The sequence below is a fragment of the Apteryx rowi genome, unplaced genomic scaffold (genome assembly GCF_003343035.1).
Source record: "Apteryx rowi isolate R43461 unplaced genomic scaffold, aptRow1 scaffold_45, whole genome shotgun sequence".
NCBI lineage: Eukaryota > Metazoa > Chordata > Aves > Apterygiformes > Apterygidae > Apteryx > Apteryx rowi.
The window spans coordinates 887,575-910,254 of NW_020450705.1; the positions used below are offsets into that span (position 1 = coordinate 887,575).

At 49.9% G+C, this 22,680-nt stretch overlaps 1 protein-coding gene and 3 long non-coding RNA genes across 5 annotated transcripts; 3 read left to right on the top strand and 1 right to left on the bottom strand.

Moving 5' to 3' along the window:
• Positions 1-464: 464 nt before the first annotated feature.
• WNT2B (Wnt family member 2B) lies at positions 465-8,957 on the bottom strand. Its single transcript, XM_026077209.1, has 4 exons — positions 8,683-8,957; positions 4,038-4,315; positions 2,929-3,193; positions 465-864 (listed from the first exon to the last, which is right to left on the bottom strand). The coding sequence occupies exons 1-4, from the start codon at positions 8,936-8,938 to the stop codon at positions 635-637; spliced, it is 1,029 nt and encodes a 342-aa protein (XP_025932994.1). The 5' UTR covers positions 8,939-8,957; the 3' UTR covers positions 465-634.
• On the top strand, positions 3,273-8,699 carry LOC112971614. The gene is made up of 3 exons (XR_003255419.1): positions 3,273-3,361; positions 3,494-3,589; positions 8,615-8,699. It is a non-coding gene; the product is annotated as an uncharacterized LOC112971614 (long non-coding RNA).
• Positions 8,867-12,229, top strand: LOC112971615. The gene is made up of 3 exons (XR_003255420.1): positions 8,867-8,958; positions 9,051-9,161; positions 12,052-12,229. It is a non-coding gene; the product is annotated as an uncharacterized LOC112971615 (long non-coding RNA).
• Positions 12,230-12,630: 401 nt separating this feature from the next.
• Positions 12,631-20,863, top strand: LOC112971613. Of its 2 annotated transcripts, none has more exons than XR_003255418.1 (4): positions 12,631-13,621; positions 13,955-14,187; positions 14,767-15,100; positions 15,783-20,863. It is a non-coding gene; the product is annotated as an uncharacterized LOC112971613 (long non-coding RNA). The 2 variants fall into 2 exon arrangements; XR_003255417.1 differs by having other exon boundaries at positions 12,633-13,621; positions 14,877-15,100.
• The last annotated feature ends 1,817 nt before the right edge of the window (positions 20,864-22,680 follow it).

Below are 22,680 nucleotides of genomic sequence, written 5' to 3' on the forward strand. Positions count from 1 at the left end.
TCAGCTGACAATTTACAACGCCACCCATCATCTTCACTGGGGGAACGAGGTGAAGCTTCTGTGCAGAAGTTGCTCTTGCTCAGCTGGTGTCAGTAGTGCAGCTGGGGTATAGTATGCCAGGTCTGCTTGAGAGAAACATTGAGATCAAAGAACTTTCTTAAGAATTTGCAACACCCTTCCTCTGGCCTTGCAAAAAAGTAAAAGCAAGAGTGCTTTCTGCAAGAATTTCTTATTTTGAACTACAGTTTTTTGCTGGTGAAACTTTATTGCAACAAATTCTCGGGGAGATGCAGTATTCCTCAGTTGTTGCATTCCAATGATCAGTCCTCTAAGTTCATATCGGTTGCACTGTCCCTTCGCAAAGGTAACAATGGGCAAAAGAAGTTTCACAGTTTCAGCAAGGATTGCAGACTCCTTCTAGGTAAGAGAATAGTTTTGCTGAGCAAATAGAAGGGTCTGCAGTACCTCCTGGGAAATGTAGTCCTTTCTTTAGTGCTTTGCAGAATTAATTAAATAAAAGCCATGCAGTTGAACTACAACTCCCAGAATGCCATGGCCCACAGGGCACAGGTTTTTTTTAAAAATGGGGGGAGGGGGGTTGCAGTTGATTCTTCCCTGTGTTGTTCCCAAATCCTCAGGTTTGGTCTAACCACTCGGCCCGTTTCGGTGCTTTACATGTGTGCACGTCCACAGTGTCCTCGCACTCCTTGCAGCGCACAGCGCAGCACCAGTGGAACTTGCACTCGCACTTGGTAATGCGGGTGACGCGAGTGGTGTCATACCCCCGCCCGCAGCACATCACTTCGCAGCCGTCTGTCCCGCGGGACATCTTGTTGCACACGCGACCTGCTGTCCCCAGGGAGCCTAGAGGAAGGAAGGAAGAGTGAGTTAGGCTGTTCTTCCTCATTCTTGTCCAAATGCCTCCCCCAGCCCACCCCGTTTGGTTGTTGGGTTGTGGGTATGATTGTGGGTATGATTGGATATTTACCATCTGCAGTGGAGACCTTAGATGTGACTGCTTTATTGGCAGGTGAAATGTAGTTGGTTCCGATGCAATATACCCAAATTTGTCATGATCTGGCCTTTCTGAGGTCTGGGAACAGGCTGCTGGGAACAGATTGCAGAGCACAAGCACACGCTTGCTTTGGTTTAAGGGCATGTCTTGCAGTGCGGGTAGAAAGCCTGGCCTGCCGGAGCTGCTTTGGTGACCCTCCGAGTGCCTTCTGTCTCTGTCAGCTCACAAAATTCCCTGCTGGAGCATGCACCCTCTACTGCCATGACTGAAGGAGCAGTGGCGGGTAGGGATGGGCTTTTTCCCTGCCCAGCCTGTGCTCCAAGAAGGCCCCCGAAGGCCAGTTTAGTGTGTGCATGATCAGCTGGCAGGGAGCAGGGGTGATTGTGGCTGCAGAAGCTAGAAGTCACCCCCTGCCGCTGCTGGATAGAACGTCTGGGCTAATGGCTCAATTAAGCGTGGCATCAAGCAAGCGGTTCGCTTTCCCCGCGGAGCGCTTTTGTGTCTCGGCCACCCTCCCGCGCTCGGGGAGGTGGGCTGGCTGCCATGGTAACTGGCAGCCCTCTGAAGTCTCTCTGACCTGATGGATGGCTCCATCGCACGGAAAGCCATTGATCTTCTTTACAGAAGCTGAGCAGCAATGACACTGGCTTCGCTGCGTGTCGTCCCAACCTAAGGCTGGGTTCAGAGAAGAAGCCTTCAGCCTGTTATACTAAATGGGCTGCTTATTGTCTATTTAAGGGAGCTTTGCTCTGCAGAAGAAAGACTCTGCTACATTCATTATAAGAGGTCTATGAGGTTTGGATCGTTGGTTGTGAAGCCTGGGGATTTTGGACAAATCCAGTTCTGCTTTGTGCAGATGTGTGCACTTCTGTGTGCCTTGACAAGGTGCTCTGTAGATACAGTGCTCCAGTGGCTAACACCACCTGAGGGCTCTGGTGGTAACCGGCTACGGCATCACCTGTGACAACAGCTGTTGCAAGCTGTTTGAGGATGTCCCAAGGTTTGGTTGGTGTCTTCAGCCAGATGCGCATGGAATTAGGGCATGCAAAATTCTTAGGCACAAAGAAAATCTCTGTGTCTCTCTAAATCTGTCCCCTTTCTCATCTCATACTAAATGTTTATGTTAGTGTGATAATACCCTGAATGGCAGGGAAGGGGTGGTCAGAGGGTGAGCACAGAGGGTAGCAGCTTTCTGGTGCTATTGAGGGCACTTTCCTGCTTTTGGTATTTGGTATAGCTGTACCAAATCTGCCCTGTGCAGGGAGTCCCATCTGTGTGGTGAGGGCATAAATTTAGCATAAACTCTATTGAAGATGAGCTCTTTTGAAGATGTGATAGAAATTCAGTGGAGCAATCTCTATCAGACTCAGTTTGAGTGCCTGTAAGACTCAAAACAAATGACTGTGTTAGCCTAAATGCCACAGATCAGGAATGATCCCCAGCTCCTGGAATAACCCTGGGATAAACAGGCTAGTGTAGTGCCGGGTAGCTCCCAGAGAGGCTGTTTCCCTTAAATGCCTGACAGTCATTGATGGTTGTTTTTTTCCTTGTTTTTTTTTTCCTTAACATATCTTGACTTGTGTGTACTTGGACAACTTCAGGATTTAAACTAAATGAAGCTCAAATTCTGTTACAGCCTCTTTACAGCCTGGAGCTCATGCCTGCCTGAGCAGAGAGCAGGGGTCTGCAGTGCTGTGCTAAGGTAAATGCAAGGCAGGTACCCCCTTGCATTGAGGACAGTCCTGCATGTCCTCAATCCCATGGCAGCACCTTGGAGCTGATGCCCTAACGGGTAATCTCTTCCTTGTTAGAGGTGATGTGAGCCCTGCCAGGCTGGGCTGTTTGGAAGTTGCAGGCCTGACAGGAGAGGAGGAAGAGCTGCTTTTACACTATTAATGGGGCATTTTTTTTACCTGCTGACTTGTCCATCACGCAATAATCAGGTGAGTTCTCAAAATACACCAGGTCTGTTTTCGTGGGCTTCCTGAAGTTCTTGTTGGCCAGAGTGAAGCCAGTGCCGTCTTGGTTCATTGTCACTTGGATGGCCCCGTTGTATTTCTTCCTTAGATAATCCCCCGTTTTCCGAAAATCTGACATTGCCAGCCAACAAGTCCTTAGTGTGCAGGAGCCACTGACTCCGTGGCATTTGCACTCCAGCTTCAGGAAACGCTTAACAGCCTGTGAGAAGAGGGATGCTGTGAGGAGAGGCTGTGACCCTGTTGTGCCTGAATCTATTGATCCTTGGAGTAGTTTATCAGCCCTCTCACTTGCTTGGGATCGTTCTCCCTGACGGGAAGGGCCAGTGTGTGATTTCTGTGAGCCCTGCCCTTTGAAAAGACCACTTAGGTGAGACTGGAAAACTATGCAATTTTGCCCTTCAGTGGGGGCCCCCAGAGAAAGTGAGCTCTAGGAATGAATTAAGGCAAAGGTAGAAAGCCTCTCTGATAAAACAAACCTCCCTCTCCTCTTCCCTTCAAGGTGTGGCATCAAACTGCTGCAGTGACGCATACTAAGGATGCATTTCAGTGGATGCTGATGCTAACATCAGTGAGGACATATACGCTGGGGGTGAAGGTAAGCAGAGGAGTTGTGATCTCCACGGGGCCATTTGCTGTCGTGAGCATGCAGAAGAGCACAGAGAAGGCAAGGCAGTGTCCTGGAGGGGGTGTCCCTCTGCAGAGCGGGCAAGCCCTGCCTGCAGCAGGACCCTAGCCTCCATGGGCACCCTGAGTCCTGCTCCCTGCCCTGGCTAATGCCAGGGCTATGCCTGCCTTGCCAGCAGAGCATGGAGCTGCTCCCACTGCCACTTCTGCTGGAAGGGTCCCTGAGTGCCTGGGTGCGAATGCTGGCTTGGCACAGGGACCGGCAGCTTGAGGGCAGGGAGATACCTTCAGCTTTGCAATAGGCACTGGCTGCTGGACTCTGCTTCAGGAAGGTTGTGTCTGGCTGCAAAGGACACTCCTTGCAGCAGAAAGGGGCGTGGGGAGGAACGTGGGAGCTGTCTGAGTGCCAGTGAACTCACCATCCTCCCGCAGCGGTTGTTGTGCAAGTTCATCAGTGCCCGGGCATCTTTTACTTTCTTCTCCTTGGCATCCACAAAGGCTTTGGCAAACCTGATCCCGTAGTTGATGTTGTCACTGCAGCCACCCCAGTCGAACTCCCCGCGCTCATCCTTGGAGCGGCCCCTCTTGAGAGGGTCGCAGCTGCAGGCTTTCAGGTCCCCTTGGCTGCAGGCTCGGGTGATGGCATAGACGACTCCTGCCGAGGAGATGGCGTAGACAAAGGCGGCCTCCCTGCTGCCTGCCATGGGGAAGAGAAAACAAGGATGGGGAGTGAGTGTGCAGGGGCTTGTCCTGGGCCCAGGGATCCCAGCTCCAAGAAATGACACGGAGGTGCAGCAGCACCTTTGTGGCTGGGAGAGAGACATGTGCTGCGTCCTGCACAAAGGTAAAGAGTCCTGTCAGTCTCCGCTGTGTCCACGCTATCCAGCTTTGGCTCTGAAGAACAGCCACCTGCGTTGGGAGCGAGGGATGGGGCTGTGATAGGGCTACACAAGACAGTTGCTTGACTCAACATGCAGAAAAGAGCTGGGATGCTCTAGAGCAGGGACTAGAAGACCAACAGGGCAAGACCAGTCAACAAGTTTCTGCCAGGGCCCTCATCCCACCTAGGATGACACTGAGTGCAAGCAGTGGAGAAGCTGGAGCATGCTCCAAACCCAGGGGAAGGAGGCAGAGCAGCTCCTAGGAGGAGCAAGGCTGGCTGGAGATGGCAGGCGGCTGGGGGACGGGCTTTTGTTTGCAAAGGCAGCCCCGCAGGACGGGCCTGGCTGGGCAGCTGCTGGAAGGCTCCCCATGCAGCACAGTGTGCCGCCTGGTATTTTATGGCTCTGGTTTGAATTCACAGCTGTCTTTATAATGTTGTAAAAGAAGCTGCAAATCAAAACCATGTTAGCCTTCATTCTGAGAGCCTTTGAAAGCAACTTCAAAGAGAACAGAGCTCTCTTTGGGCCTAGCAGGATGGGACTGTGGCAAGGAGCTTTCATGATTCCCTGTCCTTTGCCAGGACAGGATGTGGGGTCTTGGAGGAAAGGGTGCAGTCACAGGGATGGAGAAGCTCTGACCCAGGCAGGTTGCAGCACTAGGGGCTAGTGCTCCCATCTTCCTGGTGCTTAGTCTCCTTCCCCTTCCAGCTGGCCCTGCCAGCTCCTGTCTGGTGGTGGTCCGAGGTCTGGCTAGTGCACCCTGCTGCTTGTCCAGCCCCTCTCTGTGAGCTGCCCCTTCCCCCAGCCAGCTGTGAGCAGAGCAAGCTCACCAGCCCCCTTGCTCCCTTTTGTGGGTGCTCACATGTCTTCCATATGAGCTGCTTCTGGTGAGTCAAAACGCTGTTCCCAGCCGCGTTTGATTTTGAGGCCACATGGCTGGATGCGCCACAGCAGAATATGTCATGGGGAGCAGCATCTGTCCCCCAGGAGCTCTGCTCCCAGCACCAGGTCGCACACTGTGGCTAACGCGTGCTCCCTGGGGTTGTCTGCTTTGGCAGGGTGGCCCGTCCCTCCTCTTCCCTCCCTGGGAGCAGCTGGGTTCCACATTGCTCTTTCTGCTCTGGAACCACCTCTGTCCCTGCATCACCTCACCCTTTCCCTCTTCACTTCTTGGACATGTCTCTGCTTTGTAGTATAAAATATGTCTGGAACACGTGGGCATCTTGGACCCCCTGGACATGCTTTGAGTAGGGGTGAAGGACAGACCTTAGGTCACCTCATCTAGTTTCAGATCCCTTCCAGGCACACAGGAGCTTTTGCATCACAGCAGCTCCAGTGGCTCAGGGAGTAGAAACTGTTTTCAGTGATGCCTGTTCTTGCAGTTTTGTCAGGGTTTGCAATTCTCCTCCTCTCCCAAAGCCCAAGCTCCAGAGTCCTGCAACTGACAAACTCGGGTTTCTTTTTCTAAGGAACTCGTGAATTCTGATGGTTCCGTAGCAGATCTTGAACATGTAATCCCTATAAACTTGAGAACCAGATGGGAAATGCACAATCCATGTTTATCCTTTAACAAACATATCTCATGATTTTAAATCCGGTCTCCTGACTGAGGCCCAAGTCATGGTTTTTGAACTACTGGGATTTTTGAGCTGCTTCTAGTTTAGCAAGCATGTTCCCAACCCGCAGCCACTGATGCATGGGTGGGGCAGTGCAACGTGCCTCCTCCCAGCTCTCCGGATGCTCCTGCAGTGAGGCTGCTTCATGCCTTGAGCATCCTGGCAGAACCTAGCGGCCCCGACTTCACCGCTTTCCGTGAACGGGCCGCACAGTTCCTCCCTCACCTGGTGTCAGGGAGAAGCTCCCCTCTGGGCAAGGCTTGTGCCCCAGCCTTTTGTGTAGGGGCAGATTCTGCCCCATAAACATGGCCCTTTTCCAAGGTGAAGCCCAAAGCAACGACTTGAGCCTTAACTCTCTGCTTTGCCTCCCTTGCCATGCAAGGGAACAGCAAGTTCCCACGTGAACTGCTGATTCCTGGCCAACCCTGCTCTCCAAATATTTATATATCCCGTTACTGTTTACATATAAGCCTGTTCTCCGGAGGTGTCTCCTCCTTCCCCCTTCTCCCTCAGTGCTCCCTCTGCTCCATCTCATCTGGTGCAGCTATTTCAAAAGCACTGGTCTGCTCCCATTACTGTTTGATTAATTTGCAAGGAAAGGCAAAGCTCTCCTAAGGAAGTAATCCAAGCCACTGTGCATGGCAACCCATCGAGAGGAGAGACTCTCCCAGAGCAATGACGAAGGGGAAACGAGGTTCCCGAGCCTCCTGCCCTTTGTGCAGTGAGACAGGGAACAACGTGCTCCACCACGGCTGGACACGTGTGACAGCGGTGGGGCGAGGGAGGCTCTGGGACCTTTGCTAAGGGCAGGGAAGGTGGGATGAAACACACACTTCACTGAGGGGGGGCTGCAGCTGGCTTGGTAACGGCTGGACGTGAAGCCCGTTTGTGAGAGACTTTGAAGAGGGGGATCTAAAGGCGGGGAGGCACGCGTCTCCGCTGAGCGTGGGCATTGCCGCACGCGCGGTTAGCAGCGGCCTCGCCTCCAGGCGCGGGGGTGAGCGGTGTGCCGCTGGGGAGGCATGCCCCGCTGCGGCCCTGCGCGTAGGGAACGGCTCAGTCGTCCGTGTCTCCAGGGGAGCTTTAAACCCCGGCCGGACAGGAGATGCAGGTGGCTGGAGCCCGAGGGCTGCAGGGCCAGCCCTCTCGCCACCGCGGGCGCTGCGGTGGTTTGGCTCCGCTCCCGTGGGTGCAGAGCGCTCCCGGTGCGCTGGCTGGGCTGGCCCCGTGCCCGTGCTGGCGGCCGCTGACACCCAGCACAGCATCTGCTGCAGGGAAAATCCTTATCTGGAGGGCAACGAGCCATGGAAGGGTGCCCAGGGAATCATGGAGCAAGCAGACTGTGCCCTCTCCTCCCGCTAGTGGGCAGAGACCTGCTGAATTAATCTGGGGTTTGGCACGTGGCGAGGAGGGATTCATGGCAAATAGGCTGTGCTTTAAGAACAGGAGCTGGTGGATGCCAGCTGCAGGGAATGACCTGGGATGGAGACAGACTCCTATTACCAAATCCCCTGCCAGGTAGGTTAATTCCCTGGTACAGGGCATCTTGGTTTGAAGTGAGGTTAAATTGCAAGTGAAGGAGTTAGGGCTTCATATTGAGGGCAATCTATATCTACCTGCTTCCAGATTCTTGTCATGTTTCCTTCTTTTACCGTGTGCTGCATCCTTTGATGCAAGCCTCTCTCCAAATGCCCAATCCCCTGGAGCCCCTTTACAGCCTCTGGATGACCTTGCGCTGGTGCAGGGGCTGGTGCAGGACCAATGAATGACTCTGCCTCCATCCCTGCTGGAGCCCCGGGACTGCAGGGAGAGGATGAGGCTGTGGGGCAGTGTTTTGCAGCAGCTGCTCTTGCATGCTGGAGTTGCTGGGTTGCAGATTTCCAGGGCTGCTGCATCGTTTCTATTTCCATGCATATCAGGGTCTGGGGCAGCAGTTCTGCATGACTTGACAGGGTATGGGATGTTCCAGAATTAAATTGCTCCCTTCCTGTCCTCCTGCCTCTTTGGATGGAGAGAAACCTCAGGTTCTCCAGCAAATGTTTCCTTTCCCTGTGGATTCCCCACTCCTGCCTCATCTTCATGCACTAGCTGACTCAGAGATATGAAAGAATTTAAATGTGGAGCTCCTCATAAATCTAGAGGGAGTGACTGGCTAGTTTTCCCCTGTGGTGTGCTGCACACTGCATTTTATTGGGCCTGATTGCTTATTTTCTGCTGTAAAATGTCTTCCTTGCCCCAGGAAGAACACAATTTTATCCACATACCTGGTTAATGCCCAAGTTTCTTTCTGCCACTGTATCTGGAGCACAGCTAATGAGAATTTTCCCATCAAAATGTGATTTCAAGGGAAAGGGTTGTTTTGAGGGGAGGAAATGAAAGGAGAACCTTTATCTCCTTTTTTTTTTTGTTGTTGTTTTTTTCAAAATGTCTCTGCAAAACAAATGTCATTTGCAACCAGCCATTCGGAGTACTAATTCTAAATTCTCTCTTACGATGCAGGTGTCCCTGAGCTGAGGCTGTAATTTAGGAAGGGGCTGCGCGGAGAAGGGAACCGTGGTGGGACCTACTTCGCAGCATGACTCTGCCGAAGACGGTGTGGTCTCTATCCAGAGTGCTGCAGTTCCAGCGGTGGTGCCGGAACTGGTGCTGGCATTCCCGGATCCACTCCTTGGCTCCCTCCCCGACGGACTGCATGATGTCGGGGTACCTCTGGCACAGCTGGCGCTGCTTGTTGACCAGCCCGGGAATGTTGTCGCAGATCACCCTCGCGCCCAGGGCCCCAATGTACCTGCAGCAAAGAGACAATTGTCCCGGCGTGAACATACTGCGCTTAGAGGTTTAAGGTGCGTGTGTTTGGGGGGGATCTTGATCCCGGTTCCCGACCCCTGCTGGGGAGTGAAATGTTATGGTGAAGTCTGCCTTTTCCTCTTTCCAGCTGTGTCACAACTGCTCTGTGCTCTGCTGGAGGGCGTCTCTCCGCAGTGGCCTGAGCTCGCCGCGGGCCCGGGCCCCTCCAGCGGGCGTGCTGCTGACGCCGGGCTGCACGGTGAGCCTCCGCGCTCCGCTCGGCCGCGTGTCGAGGCCGCCCCGGAGCTGCAGTGCAGGCAGGCGGGACGTGGGGACGGGGCACTGCTGAGCCATCACAACCTCCGGGGGCTAGTCTTTGTGTTTAACAAAATAATCCCCGGCCGCAGCAGGCCCAGAGGAGGAGGGGGAAGCTCTGCTCGGTGCAGAATTGCTGCTCCGGGGAGCAGGGGAGCTTGCAAACCAAGTCCCCCTCAATTGATACAGTCAGGCACAGCGAGAGAGATGGTTGCTGTAAAACGGGGTGACCTGCACCCCTTAAAGCCTGTTAGCACACTGTTCTCGTCCTCCCTCCACCTCGTGGGTATCGGTGAGTGTTTATGATAGTGCCCTGAAGACGAATAGCCAGGAGGACTGCGCGATGTCTCCCGTCCTGCCCGTATCCCCGTCTCCTCCAGCGTTGCCTCCTCGCGGTGGGGAGCAGGCGGGAGTTAGCGCAGAAAGGCAATGCACAAACAATTGTCTGGTACAGCCTGTCTGAGCCGAACAGGCAGCTTTCCACCGGGACCGGGGCGGGGGGAGGGATCCCGAGTTCTTCCTTGGAGCCCTGCAGACTTCTCTGCTGTCTTTAAAGCAACGCAGACAATGGAGACAAGTGTGGAATTTTCCATCTCCATTCAAAAACCCTGCCTAGGTCTCTTGTTTACCCCAGCCAGAAAGCAGGATTCTTTGTGCGGGAGAATGATTTTTGCCACATACTATGGAGTTGTGATTCTGGCTGGAAGAGAAGAGGTTTGGGTGGGATTCAAATTTTTCAAACCCCCAGACTGGAAATAAGACCCTCCCTTTAATAATAATAAAAAGCAATAAACTTGGGCAATATTTCATTGTCTCTCCCTGGCTATGTTCTATCGTTTCTATCAGTCCCAGAGAGAGCTCACAGACCCAGGAAAGTCCTGTGAACACAGAAAGCAATGGGATCTTTTTCTCTTTTTTAAAATATTTTGTTTAAACACTGGCAGAAGCACAAGGTCATCTCAGGCTGGAGTTGAGGATAATAAACCCGGCTCCCCATGGCTTTGCAAGCTAGGACTCTGATGGCCGGCGAGCATTATTTTTACAGGCTTGCTCATCAGCCTTTCATCATGCAGCAGTGGCGCAAGAGAGATGGCAGAACCCATTTGAAAAAGAAAAGCCAACGGGAGCTCATGGAGAAATGCCGACTCCAGGCATTTAATTGCCTCACTCGCGCTCGGCTGCAAAGAGAGGCTGGTTCCTCCAGCTGTGCGGAGGGCAGAGCGGCTCCGGCTGAGCCCCTTTGGAGGCGCAGGCGAGGGTGCTCTCGGACCCTTTCTTCTGCCTCCCTTTGCTCTAGGAGCGGGAGCTCCAGACCGCGGGCTTCACTCCGTTTAAGCTGTCTTGACCCAACCAAGGACCGGGATGGCTTATGTGTCATTGCCTGAGCTGCTGTGAGTTGGGAGCCAGTGGCAGGACAGTTGTGGGGAGGCGGCAGTGTTTTGGGGTGGCCAAAGCTCCTCTTCACTGGAGGGGAGAGATGCTGAGAAAAGTGGAGATGATAAAATGCTCTTGGATGGGCCAGCTCTCAAGGGCCTTTGTCAGGGTCCCCATCCCCTATCCTTCTCCACCTTCGCTAAGCTGGGGCACTTCTCTTTGATTAAATGTGGTGTCCCTGTAAGAGAGGCTTGCTTTAAAGAGACACCCTGCGAGCTGACAAAAGAGATGCTTCCCCTATGGGAAAGCGTGCAGATCAAGCAGTGGCTAACGCAATCTCCTGGGAGACTGAGATCAAGGGAAATCCTCCAGGCAAGATGCACACCAGGCACTCCGTTTTTCACACTGTGAGCTAATTACTTCTGTTCTTGTTAATTCTCCTGCCAAATATCCAGATCACAGCAAATATTGCCAGCAGGAGAAAGTGGGATAAGAGCGCACAGAAAGGTCATAGACCTTTTATTTGTTCACAGAGCACCTTGCCAATGCAAGTTTCTTGGAGTTCCCCTCCCTGGTGTGTAGGTGATTGCATTTCCCTCTCTCATTGTGGCCGCAAACAAAAAGCGGTTTATGTTCTGTGGTACCTATGGGCCTTCAGCCTAGATTACTTAGAGAAATCAGTCCCAGGACTCCTGTGGTATTGCAAAGTGGCATGGCACAATAAGGGGCAAAACCTCTTCATTTGTCCTGGAAAGCTTGCAGTTACCTAGGTGAGAACTGGATCTGCCATTTCATGAGAAATTCTCAGACTGGGTTCTGTTACTCTGAAATGGAGCAAGACAGGGAACATCTGAAAATTTCCTGCCAAGCAGAATTTTGGGAGGGAGAAAAAACGAATGTTTGTTTTGGATTGATTAAAATCTCCCTTCCAATTATATTTCTAAAAATCTATGATATTTTAGAAATGCTGAAATAGGCAATGAACGTTCTGAAGAAATCCCTAACCTGCTTATCAGAAACAGTCTGCTTCATTTTTTAAAAAATGAAGTTGTGTTGGAAGTGGTGAGTCTGTGTGAAATGCTTTACTCCTGGGGAATTTGCATTTTTACAACAGAAAAAAAAATCAGTTAAAAAATGTCTAATCACTTTTCCTTGGAATCTCCATCAGAAAATGACTCTGCTGTAGGGAGAGAGCAAGGTAGGAATACACCACGTCAGGTGAGGTTCTGAAAGGGCGCACGATGCTGCCTTCTGCGAGGTCCTCGCGTGGTGCTGGGTGAAGCCCTCGCTAGAGGCAGCTCTCCGTGGAACTGCTTGCTCGCCTAGCTCAGGTAGCGGGGGCTGGCACTAGTCCCTCCCGCGGCCTTTGGCTGCATTATGCTACATCATTTACTTTTCGCAAATCCGCGTACAGGCGATGCATGTATCACAAGCATGCTTTATCTCCTTTTTGCTTCCAGCGCTACCAGGAGATGGCTGTGAGCTGCAGATACCACAGAGTGTTGCAGGAAACACCATGCTACTGTACATCCCACCGGACCTCCGTGTTCCTCCTTCTCTTCCTTGTTTTCCTGCGAGGAGCAACTTGCTGGCATTCTGTGCAGTACCCGTGCAGGCTGGAGACTTCAGGTTACAAAGGCAAGTGCTTTCAGAGCCTGAGATGTGAAGGAGGTAATGTGGTCCTAGCTTCCTGCTATTCTTTCTCTTCTCTGTAAGTAAATCTGTTGCACAAACACATCCAATGATGCAGCCGAAGTGGGCTCTTTCTCAATAGCCTGCAAGCGCCGCCTGCTCCAATGCATTGGGAGAACAGAAGAGAGCTGTCACATGTTGGCTCCCTGTTGTTTTTCTTGTTCTAAGAGTCTGCTGACTTCTACTCTTATAAACAAGGAGAAACCTAAATTGCTTCTAAGATAAACATGCAAATCAGAGGCAGACGCATCTATTTACTTGGCAGCATGCATTTTGTTTTAACCCTCTTCCGATGCTTGCCTCTGTGCAGTATGTATTTTGCTTCTGCACTTCCCATGAGAGCATGGTTTGCTCCTCAAAGGACTTGCAGAACTCCTTAGGGTGCTCTTGAGGGAGCCCATGTGGCCCATGTCACGTCTCTGCCCTCCGTTAAGTCTAGTCTGGCACTAAGTCTTGAGGACTTGGGATTTTCCCGCCTTTATCTTCTCTCTTCCCTTGTACATGCAGTTTCCTGTGGGTTAAGAGGGGAGCCACACACTTGCATGTAGGCTGTGAGTACTTAGGTTCTGTTGTGTGCTGTCTCCAGGGACAGATTCCAATGTGCCTCGCTCCTACTCCATCTTCATAGTGCTTGGGAATCTTTTTCTGGAGCAACAGAAAAATGCTTTTCTGCTTTTGGCACCCACATAGTTTACACAGCTTCCCAGTTGCTGAGATCTTCCATAGGAAAGACCAAAAGCCTCCAAAATAATGCTGTGCCACAGGTGTGGAAGTGGGCAGATCAAGACCATTGCCCGAGCCTAAGGCACCTTAACAGTAGGCAAATGGGAATTTCTACACTACTGGAGAAAGCAAGACTCTCCAGAAGTCTGGGCTAACCTGCCCCAAAAAATCAGTCAGTGTAACTCCGGTCAAGTGAGCAAAGGCACTGCGCAGCGGCTGAGAGGTTTCTCATGCTCCGAGGAGCACCAGTCTGCATTTATGAGGGCTTGGGAGACTTTGTTCCGCAAAAGCAGGCAATAAGAGGGAGGCACGACTAGAGATCAGAGCAGGAAGATGCTGCAAATGACTAAAAGGGGAATTTGGTTTGTTTTCTGCTTAAAAATAAACAACCCCCTGCAACGTAGACCTGGGGGCACCTACAGATTTTTGTTATTCAGAGCTGTTGGTAGTAATTTTGTTTTATTCCTAAAACATTACTGGCTGAACCACTTGTTTCGTGAGGACAGCTCTCCAGTCCCCAAACAGGCAACGGCAATAAAATGAACCCTCTCTGTATATACCCGAATCCTGAAGGTCACCAGCCACCTGCAAAACACCGTTCCTCCTGGGAGGAAAGTAAGTTGACCCTGCACATAGCAGAGGGAAAGTGCTGGTTTTTGGTATCTCTGTAGCATGCCTGGGGCTGCTGTTTTGTTTGTAGTATGGCTAGCGTGAAAATTACTGAAGAAATAATAGCAATTCTGGGGCTCCAGTCACTGTAGTGGTCAGGGGTAGGCTGCTAATTTGAAGCAGTATGTTTCCTCTTTCTGATGTAATCACAGGACTTGGCTCATTGCCTGATATCAGCATTTGCTTGACATGTCAGTGTGGGGGTACTTCATTTATGGCTCCCCTGAAATAGTGGAGATTCTTCTCCTCTAATATGAACCACGTGCTCTGACTTTGCAGAAAAGCTGCCTTGGCTGCCTCCCCGGCAGGCGCAACGATCCAGTGAGATGTGAGACCTAGCAGAGGCTTCTTCGGGGTTGAGCCTGTCTTCTAGACTGATCGGGAGATAGCTGGTGGAAAAATCTCCCTTGGAAAATGAATTTTTGAAGAAATGAAGATATTTCATGGGAAAGAGTAAATTTCAGTGGCATCAGAGCTTACTGAGTTTGTAACTTCTTCACCATAATGTCAAGGTATTGGTGAGAAATATACTAATATTATAATTCAATTCTTAATGAAAATTATATCCCTATGTTAGGTAAACTGTAGTATCTAATATTTCATGTTACACCATTTTATATGGTATTGAAACAAAATATTATAGTGTTACTTGATTTTAAAAGGGAATTTTTTGTAACTGCCTTTCTGAGACAAACCTCAAAATTTTAATTTTTTTTGCTTTAGAGTTAAAAGAACTGTCAACAAGTTGGAAGTTCTCACTGAGGAGAAATCAGGGTTGCACCAATGCAGTAAAGGCTCAATTTTAAATTAGATGTATACAAGCAAGCTTAACTTAAAATCAATATCATAGGTTAAATTTACACTGGGAGAAGGGTATCCATGCAAGCAATTTTGCTGATGCAATAAAACAGACTTTAAGCCCATCTGATGCTCACTTGGGCAGCTCTGAATATATCCTATTACTCTTAAGTACAGCAATGCTGCTCAGGAAAGAACCTCTCCCCCGTGAGGGTAAAGGGCTGCTGTCTGCCTGCTTTGGCATGCGAAGAGCTGAGGCACCAGGTTTTTCTCTTCGTTATTTGTTAATGCAGAGAGAGTTAATGGCTGAAAAATGCTGGCAGGATAGCATTTCTCCTTCCTGTGGCTTCTCTCATCCTGAGGATCCCAAAACATTCTGTTGTATCTCCTGGTACCACCACAGTGCAGAACGGGAGTAGAAATGAGGTGGTGATGCCGTGCACAGCAGGGTGGCAGAAGGAGGTGCTCTGGGCAGACACGGCAGCATAAACCCTTCTCCTGACACACGCACTCACAGTCAGCTTGATGGCCCTGAAATCATCCAGAGATGCTCCTCTGACCTGGACGAGCTTTGAAGCAGGTTCTCAGAAAAGACGGCAGGCTCGGCTGCGACATCCCAGCTAACAGGTTTTCAACTTGCAAATTTACCTTGCGTGACGTTGTCTCTCCCCATCAATTGCAGGGTGCTTGAGTTACTTGCTCCCCCCTTAAGACAGTTTGAGCAGCTTAAATCCCTGGACCCCCCGCCACATAAACTGCTTACTGTGGTTTCCAAGAGGCCCTGTCTTTTCTTACTGTAAGTAAAGTGATGTAGGCAGCCTTGCCCTATGTACTGCTGTACAGGGCTGCACTCAGTGACTCAGAACTTAGCCAGACCATGTTTTAGACAGAAGAAAAGCAGCCAAGGTATTGTTCCTGGCCACGTGGTAAGCATGCCTCTGAACTTGATATCCTCTGATGGCCACTGAATGCCTGTCATATCTAGCTCTCCTACCTATTATTACTCAGGCAAATAACCTCAGCATCATTTGGAAGAAATGCGAAACATTGAATCCCTCCACAGCTGAAAAATTAGTGCCATCTGAATCTTGTATGATGAACTGTAAGCTGGGGGTCAGTCATGGCCAGTGAGCGCAGGACATTCTCCTTATCTGGCTGGGAGAAGCACTGGCTCTGCTCTGCTCGCTGAGCATGGCATGGCATGGCCAACTGCTTGCGCCGGCCTGTTCGGGAATATAGTCCTGGAAGGGGTGGTGGGACACTACCTTCAGCTCTACTTGTCACTTACAGCTTTGGGGACTTTCTCTAGGTCTTTCTGTAAAGGAAACTGAGTGCTGTGAACATCCTGAAGCTTCTCCCTTTCCTGTGCCTGGATGAAGTGCAGCTGGCCAGCAGTAGCCCATACTCCTTCAGACCTGTCTCTGCTCTGTGCCCAAGTGCCATGCCTGTGAGGACGGCTCCATCTCCAGTGCCTGTGCGTAGCCTTGTCCTCTTCTCTAGGATCAGCGTTTGGGGGGACCATTGTACCGATGCTTCCTGTTCCAGGAAAGCTGAGCGCTCCCCGTGCTGCTGAACGGTAGGTCCCCATCTCCTCGCAGGAGGCTCTTTGCTCCTTGCACGTTCTGGCCCATAGGCTGAGGCCATGAACTTCTGCATAGAACAGCTTTGCTGTTGACTTCTGCTGCAAGAGCAGAGCTGAGATGAAAGCGTGGTCTGTCTTTTCTGTGGTATCAGACACTGCTGGAGTCCTTCTCCTGGGCAAACTTATCTCTCTGTTGCTCTCATAACCACTTTGATAATCCTGAAAGATCAACTTGGGGGCCAAACTGTATTGGCTTCTGTTCTCTTTCCTTCCCATGAAATCTTTATTTTGGTGGGAGGCTGGAGAGCCCTAGGCAGCTATTGGAGACGCATCTTTTAGATAGGATCAAATCCATCATTCCTGCCTTTTTGTCTGATAAAGAGAGCAAATTCCGAAGAGCCTGACAACATTTCACCTCCTCGAGTTCTTTGCATACTTCCCAAGGATACTGCACTTTCCCTCCTTTGCTCTCCATGGATGTGGGTAGAGAATTTATAGCAAATTGCAAAGCACTTTGGGTTGCAAGGTGCTATAGACATTTGAGATATTATTTTATTATTATAAACCCTGAGTATTTTATTAAGCCCCACTGGGAACAGGGCCATCCTGGCCTGCTGGAATTGTTAACGCCTTGGAATGATTAATAGTCCTAATTTCCTCACTTAGAGCCACTACTCTATATATTGAGAGTGTTAGTCTCACTTGAATAATTTTTAATAGCATAATGCTGGGCCACTACCAGCACCATTCAATGTACGTGTTTTTCATTCTTTGCACTATGATCTTTTTTCTTGTATGTCAACATTTTTCCAACTGTGTTCCTTTGATTCCTTGTTGGAGTCCCCTCTCTGTGATTTCTTTGCTTTAGTGAGCAGCTTGCAGAATGAGGTTACTGTGGAAAGGGTTGTTACTTGAAATGTCTTGGAAATGCTGCACTTCCATGGATGTGGAACCAATGCCTCGCACTGTCCTGAATGTAGGGCAATGCTACCATGCCATCCACTTGGTTGATGTAGGAGTATTTGTTGTCTGAGTCCAGTATCTACAGTCACATGGAAATTGAGGTCTAGTCTGCTTGCTGTTGTATAAAGGCAAGGTATGGTGTGTGCAGAGTATATAGCAGGTCAGCAGCAAAGCCCCTAAAGCCTTGGACCAATGCATAGCAAGAGGAGATGGAAAATTAGGGAGTAAAAGCACAGGGAGAAAAGGACTCTGGTGCCTTCTGAAATAATGCCCAAAATCTAGTTCAGTGATGGGTGAAAACTTCCTCTGATGACGTTTTGGTAATGTACAAAGGCAATACAAATTGCTCAACAAAAGTGCACTTTATTCTTAAATTTATTTTTTTTTCCTCCCCAAATCTCAAAGCACTTTGCCTAGAGGTGGGGAGGTAATAGAGTCTCTGGCTTGCACATACATATGATTGTCCACGGGAGAGTGCAAACTTGCACTTCCTTAAATTTCAGCTAGAGGCGAGGTGCCCACCTTTAGCTCACTCGCTGGATGGAGGCTAGAAATCAGAGCTGGAATCCAGATCGCTAAGGTCACCCCTTTCCTGCTCCGCTGAAGGGAGGTGACTCCATTATCTTCTATTAATAGTCCCAGGAGCAAAGCTGGTCCGTACCTTGGCTGCTAGTGTGGGACTTGGGAGTCCGGATTAACATCCCAACTGCCACACATGCCCTGTGTGAACCTGAGCTAACCAGTCCCTTCCCTCCAGCCCTGTTTCTGATGGTGAAGTAGGAAGGATGATTCCTCCCCTGCCCTTGGCACATCTTGTGTGTTGGGCTGCAAGCTGCTCAGAGTGGAGATTGCATGTTTTTACAGGACCTAGCACGGCACAGATCTCATCTCAGGGTGCTCTGTAGGCACAGCTGAAATCAGTATTGCTAGTAATAAAAGCTAGTGAGTTTGTAAGAGCAGAAGAATTTTCTCTCGTGCGTTTCTTTTTAAGAAAGATTTCCTATAGGTGAAAGTGACCCTAATGAAAAATGAACTAAGAAATACAATTAGGATTATTATAACTGAGTACAGTGACTGAGAGAACCCATCTGTTCCAATATACTCCCAACAAAGAACACCAGAACTGCTACAAAGGCCAGAGAGTTCATTTTCCATCAGTCTGATGTTACTTTAAAACTTATATTTCAAAGCGAGGGCTCCCTGGATAGCTAGAGTTATAGAGCACTTCAGGATAAAGACTTCCTGGTCACTGACCTCCTGCTATTATTACCATGCAAAGCACTTTGCAACAGCAGACGTACAACTGCTGCGAGCCCTCTGGGCGATCCCACCGAGCCCCAGAGCATCGCTGCCCTGCACGTTTTCTCTTGTGCCGCGATGGCGAGTCCTCTTCCCGGGACCATGCCCGTGACAACCTTGAAGCTGAGAGCGCGTAGAAGAGGAGCTGCTCTGCGGCTGGGGCAGGGTTTTGGAAGGGGGCGGCGATCGGTTCATAGTGCAGGGCGGTAGCAGGCTCGACTGATGCACGGTCCTCGGAGCCATTGCGAAAGCTGCTGTAGCCGCTGCGAGAGCAGCCCTGACCGGGGCTGCTGCAGGTCTGCCCTCGAGGCTGGCGCAGAGGGGAGCCAGCAACACCCACACATACCCCAAAGGGTTACGCCGGCTTACTGTGAAGTTCTTTTCAGGCAGCTGTCTTTCCCTTGGCTTAAATTCAAACATTCCTATTGATGCTATTTCCCCTCCCACACACCTCAATATGGTGCCTGTTTAAATGAGTCCCTCTCTATCCTATATTCACACATACACGTGGCTTGATTTTTGCATCACTCTGCCCATCCATTGCACCTGGACCAAGACTTGGTGCTGGTACCATTGCAGAAAAACAGAAATCCCTGAAATGAATAGCTCTGGAAGCCACTGCTCCTTCCTATACATTGGGACAAGGAAGTCCCCTTCTTCATGCGCAACTGCTGGATTTTTGGGTCAGAGCTTCCATTGGGAATGGCTTGCACCAGCTCCTGAGGTTAATCTAGCGCAGGGACCATGATGCACGTTCTTGCTTCAGTTTGCCCCGGAGCATTTTTCCCTGCACATGGAAACAGAGCTCCTTTCCAGGCCCCAGGAGGGAGATGAAGAGTGAGCGTGTCCCATGCCAGATTTGGGCTAGTGTCCCCTAAGAGCGTCCTGCCTTGGCACACCTTGCCTGCTCCTCTCCGTGTACTTTGGGATGTAAAGAGTAAAGAGTATACCAACGCACACATCAGCAGAGGGCAAGATCTCCCTTAACATGCCTAAGGCCTTAGAGACCCACGTGGCCGCTAGTGTCCTACGCACTTCTGAACCAGAGGACAAGCTTGCACTATTCTTCCTTCCACAGATTTGTTTTATCTCTTTGGGAGCCTGATGCCTCCCATCTGTTCCAATGCCAGATGAAATTAAATATTTGTAGTTTCCAAGGGCTGTGGTTAGCAATAAACAAGTTAGCTAATGAGGATTTGGTGTGTCTGGGAGTTGGGGGGGATTCATGTGGGTTTGCAGGCAAGTGGGTATGTGTGAGGGTGGGGTGCACGGGGTGTGTGTGTGCAGCCTTGTGTACATTCTTCTTTAACCAAACCTTCAATTTAAAATGGCTTTCCACACCAGAGCAACTAGCGGAGCTCTCAATAGCGAATAAACTCTACTTAGTTATTTACACCAAGTTTGTTTATTGCACAGTTTATGTTTATAAGCAACATTTGTCTAATCTTCCAAATCTTTCGGAAGGAATTTTGGAGGCCTGTTCTGGGGCCTGATGTTCTCCTGCAGCGTGCTTAGGCCTGCGCCGGGCAGACCCAGCCGAAGCGGGCAGAGCCACGGTTCCCCAGGTCTGGAATCGTTTTGTAGATGATGCTGTTCTCCCTACCCCAGAGGGCACTCAAGTGTAAACGGGATTTAGGGATTTTCCCGTTGCATTCCTTTTTAATTTCTGTCTGTGTTTCAGCCGGTATTTTGTTGCTAAGGAACACTTTATAGTTTGGAAGCCGCCGGCACGGGGGCTGCTCCCCACCGCTAGTGTTGGTTCGCGTTGCCGCTCTTTGGCACCATGGCCGGGACGCAACAGCCGCAACGCCCAGCGCCGCTCCCGGGAGCTGCGCCCTGCTGCAACGGAGCTTCTCCAGCCCTGCAAACGCCATCGCTCCCCTGCTACCGCCTCTGAGCCCATGCACGTGCGCATGTGCACGCACGCTTTTTCCAACGACAAAGTTCACCAATTCCTGGAGTTTTTGTGAGGCAGCGTGGGCTATGCCTGACGTCACTGAAAATTAATAATTTGCAGTTGTTTAGAAGAAACATTTGGTTGATATTTCCTTTCCATGTACTGTGATCAGAACTGACCCAGTTTTTTCTATTAATCTACTTTAAAAGTTGACTCTGAAAATGAGAAGCATTTCCTCTATTTCCACAAGTTTATTGTGTGTGAATCCCTAGAAGAATTTGGCAATAATAATAAAAATAAGGAACGATGATGCACCACCAAATGTATTTACTGTAATATCAGTAGTGCTAAAGATGTGCTTGGAAACCTATGTAAATCACTGAATAACATTTTCCCAAACCACAGCTGGTTGAAACCATTTTCAGTAAAACCCAATTTCATCTAAACATGCTATTTTATCAGAGCTGACATGTACAGCAGAAAAGCATTCATTTTGATGAAGGTTTCCCTTAGGAATGTTCTGGTCTACAAAAGAGAAAGCAAAATCTAAAACAGGAACTTTCAGGTTTAAAATGTTTGGGTTTTAATTAAAAAAATAAATATATAATATATATCTATATATCTATTTAAAGGTTACTGGAACCAATTCTGTTTTATGAAAACATTCAAAAGAATTGTGCTTGGCTCCACCACAGGGAATAAATGAAAGAATCGGGCTGCGCAGAAAGGAGTTGCTGTTCTCCAGCTCGCTCCAAAACTGAGCTCCGGCACACGCAACAGCCCCAATTACCCTGGAAATTGCCCCGGCTCTTCTTTCTCCCAAGAACGAGAAGCTGCCAAACAGGGAGTTTGCAAGCTGTGACTACAAACTGCTGTGAGTGCTAAATCTAGCTTCCTCCAAATAAACCACAGTTACAGAGGCTTAAAATGTACCCGTTTTTGCTCCTAGTTTTGGGGAAGAAAGACGTTTGGAACTAGGGCAGGCACCATGGTGGAGTCATTTTGGGAGGAGAAGTCGGGTACAAGAGCGAGGAGAACAGATTTTTTTCAAACTGTCCCTAAAGAATTTTTGCTTTTCAGTCAGCATCCAAGTGTGCTAACAGAACTATTTCAGCTACAGGAGATGATACTGTGACCACTTGGTATTCTATTCTTTTTCCAGCTACTTTACCCCATATGTCTATTCCTGGTTAGAGAACAAGCCTCCCCTTCTCTTGCCTCCTTGGTAATTAAATGAAATAATCCAACTTCTCCACTACCCTAAGACTTTTCCTTCCTCAGCTTTTAGCATATCAGTAACATCACCTTCCGCACATATGTTGTCCTGTCTTTGCCTGCCCTGATGGGTGGGGGCAGATTTCGCGGCTGGAAGCCAGGCCAGTGCTTGTATCAACCTGATCCTTGTGGATGGTGACTCATTTTCTCACCCAGTGATTTCAGTTCCATGTGGGCTGAACAGGCTGCAGAAGATCTCCTCTGGGTATTGCTGGGAACAGCCTTGTTATTACTAGTTTGTATTATATTTGCGCCCAGAAGCCTGTGTTGCCCTCTGGAAGAAGCTGCTCTTCACGCAATCCACCTTTTGTGCCTGGTTGCAAGCCCAGTTATTGGACTTGGCGTGTTGAGCTCCAGGTGGGGGTCGGAGCAGCACGTTGCCTGTGGCTTGTCCCGCTCCTTCCCCGCTCGGAGCTTTCCCTGAGCCTTTCTGATCCTGGAATCAATCTCAGACCACCGATGTGGTTGCTGCCTGCCACACAGCCAGAAATACTCTCAAATGCAAAGAGTCCTGCATTATTGGCATGACCGTAAAGCTCTCACAGCCCCTTGCAACGTATTCGCGGTAGTTAAGGAATGCCAGGCACCACCGGTTCTCCTTCGGTGTCGGATGGGTTGGATTTGATTAAGTTCAGCTTCATTCACTGCCATATGCTAATGCTGATGAAATTGGTGTGTAAACCAGTATTTTGTACAAGATTAGAGAGGACTTTAGGGGCACTGAGAACTTTTCTGCAGCCAACAGATTTTTTTTCAATATTATTGAACTACTAAAGCAGTATGGGGGTCACTTGGAAAACTTCACATTCCCATTTTCCTAATTACTCTCACTCTGCATACATGAATTAGTATTCCTACAGGAATTAGGACAGGAGGAGATTGATTTCTAGAAGGCTGAGTGGTTCCTGTTGCTTCACTTCTGCTGGTATTTTCTATGGCATCATTTCTAGCTGTCACCGAGCCTTATCTTGTCCAAATGAGGGAGAAGAGCAACTTTTTAGCTTGCAAGAAGCTATCATGCAAGTGCCCTGGCAGAGATTTGGGGAATGCCAGCGCGATCCCCGAACTGCGGAGGGCTTAGTCGGGAGAGCTGCGCTTCTGGCTGCCGCTGCGGTTCTCCGATCCGGGCGGTACCGAAGGGATCCGGCGACCGCGTTTCGCTCGGAGCGCGGCCGGGGCGGCGGGCAGGGC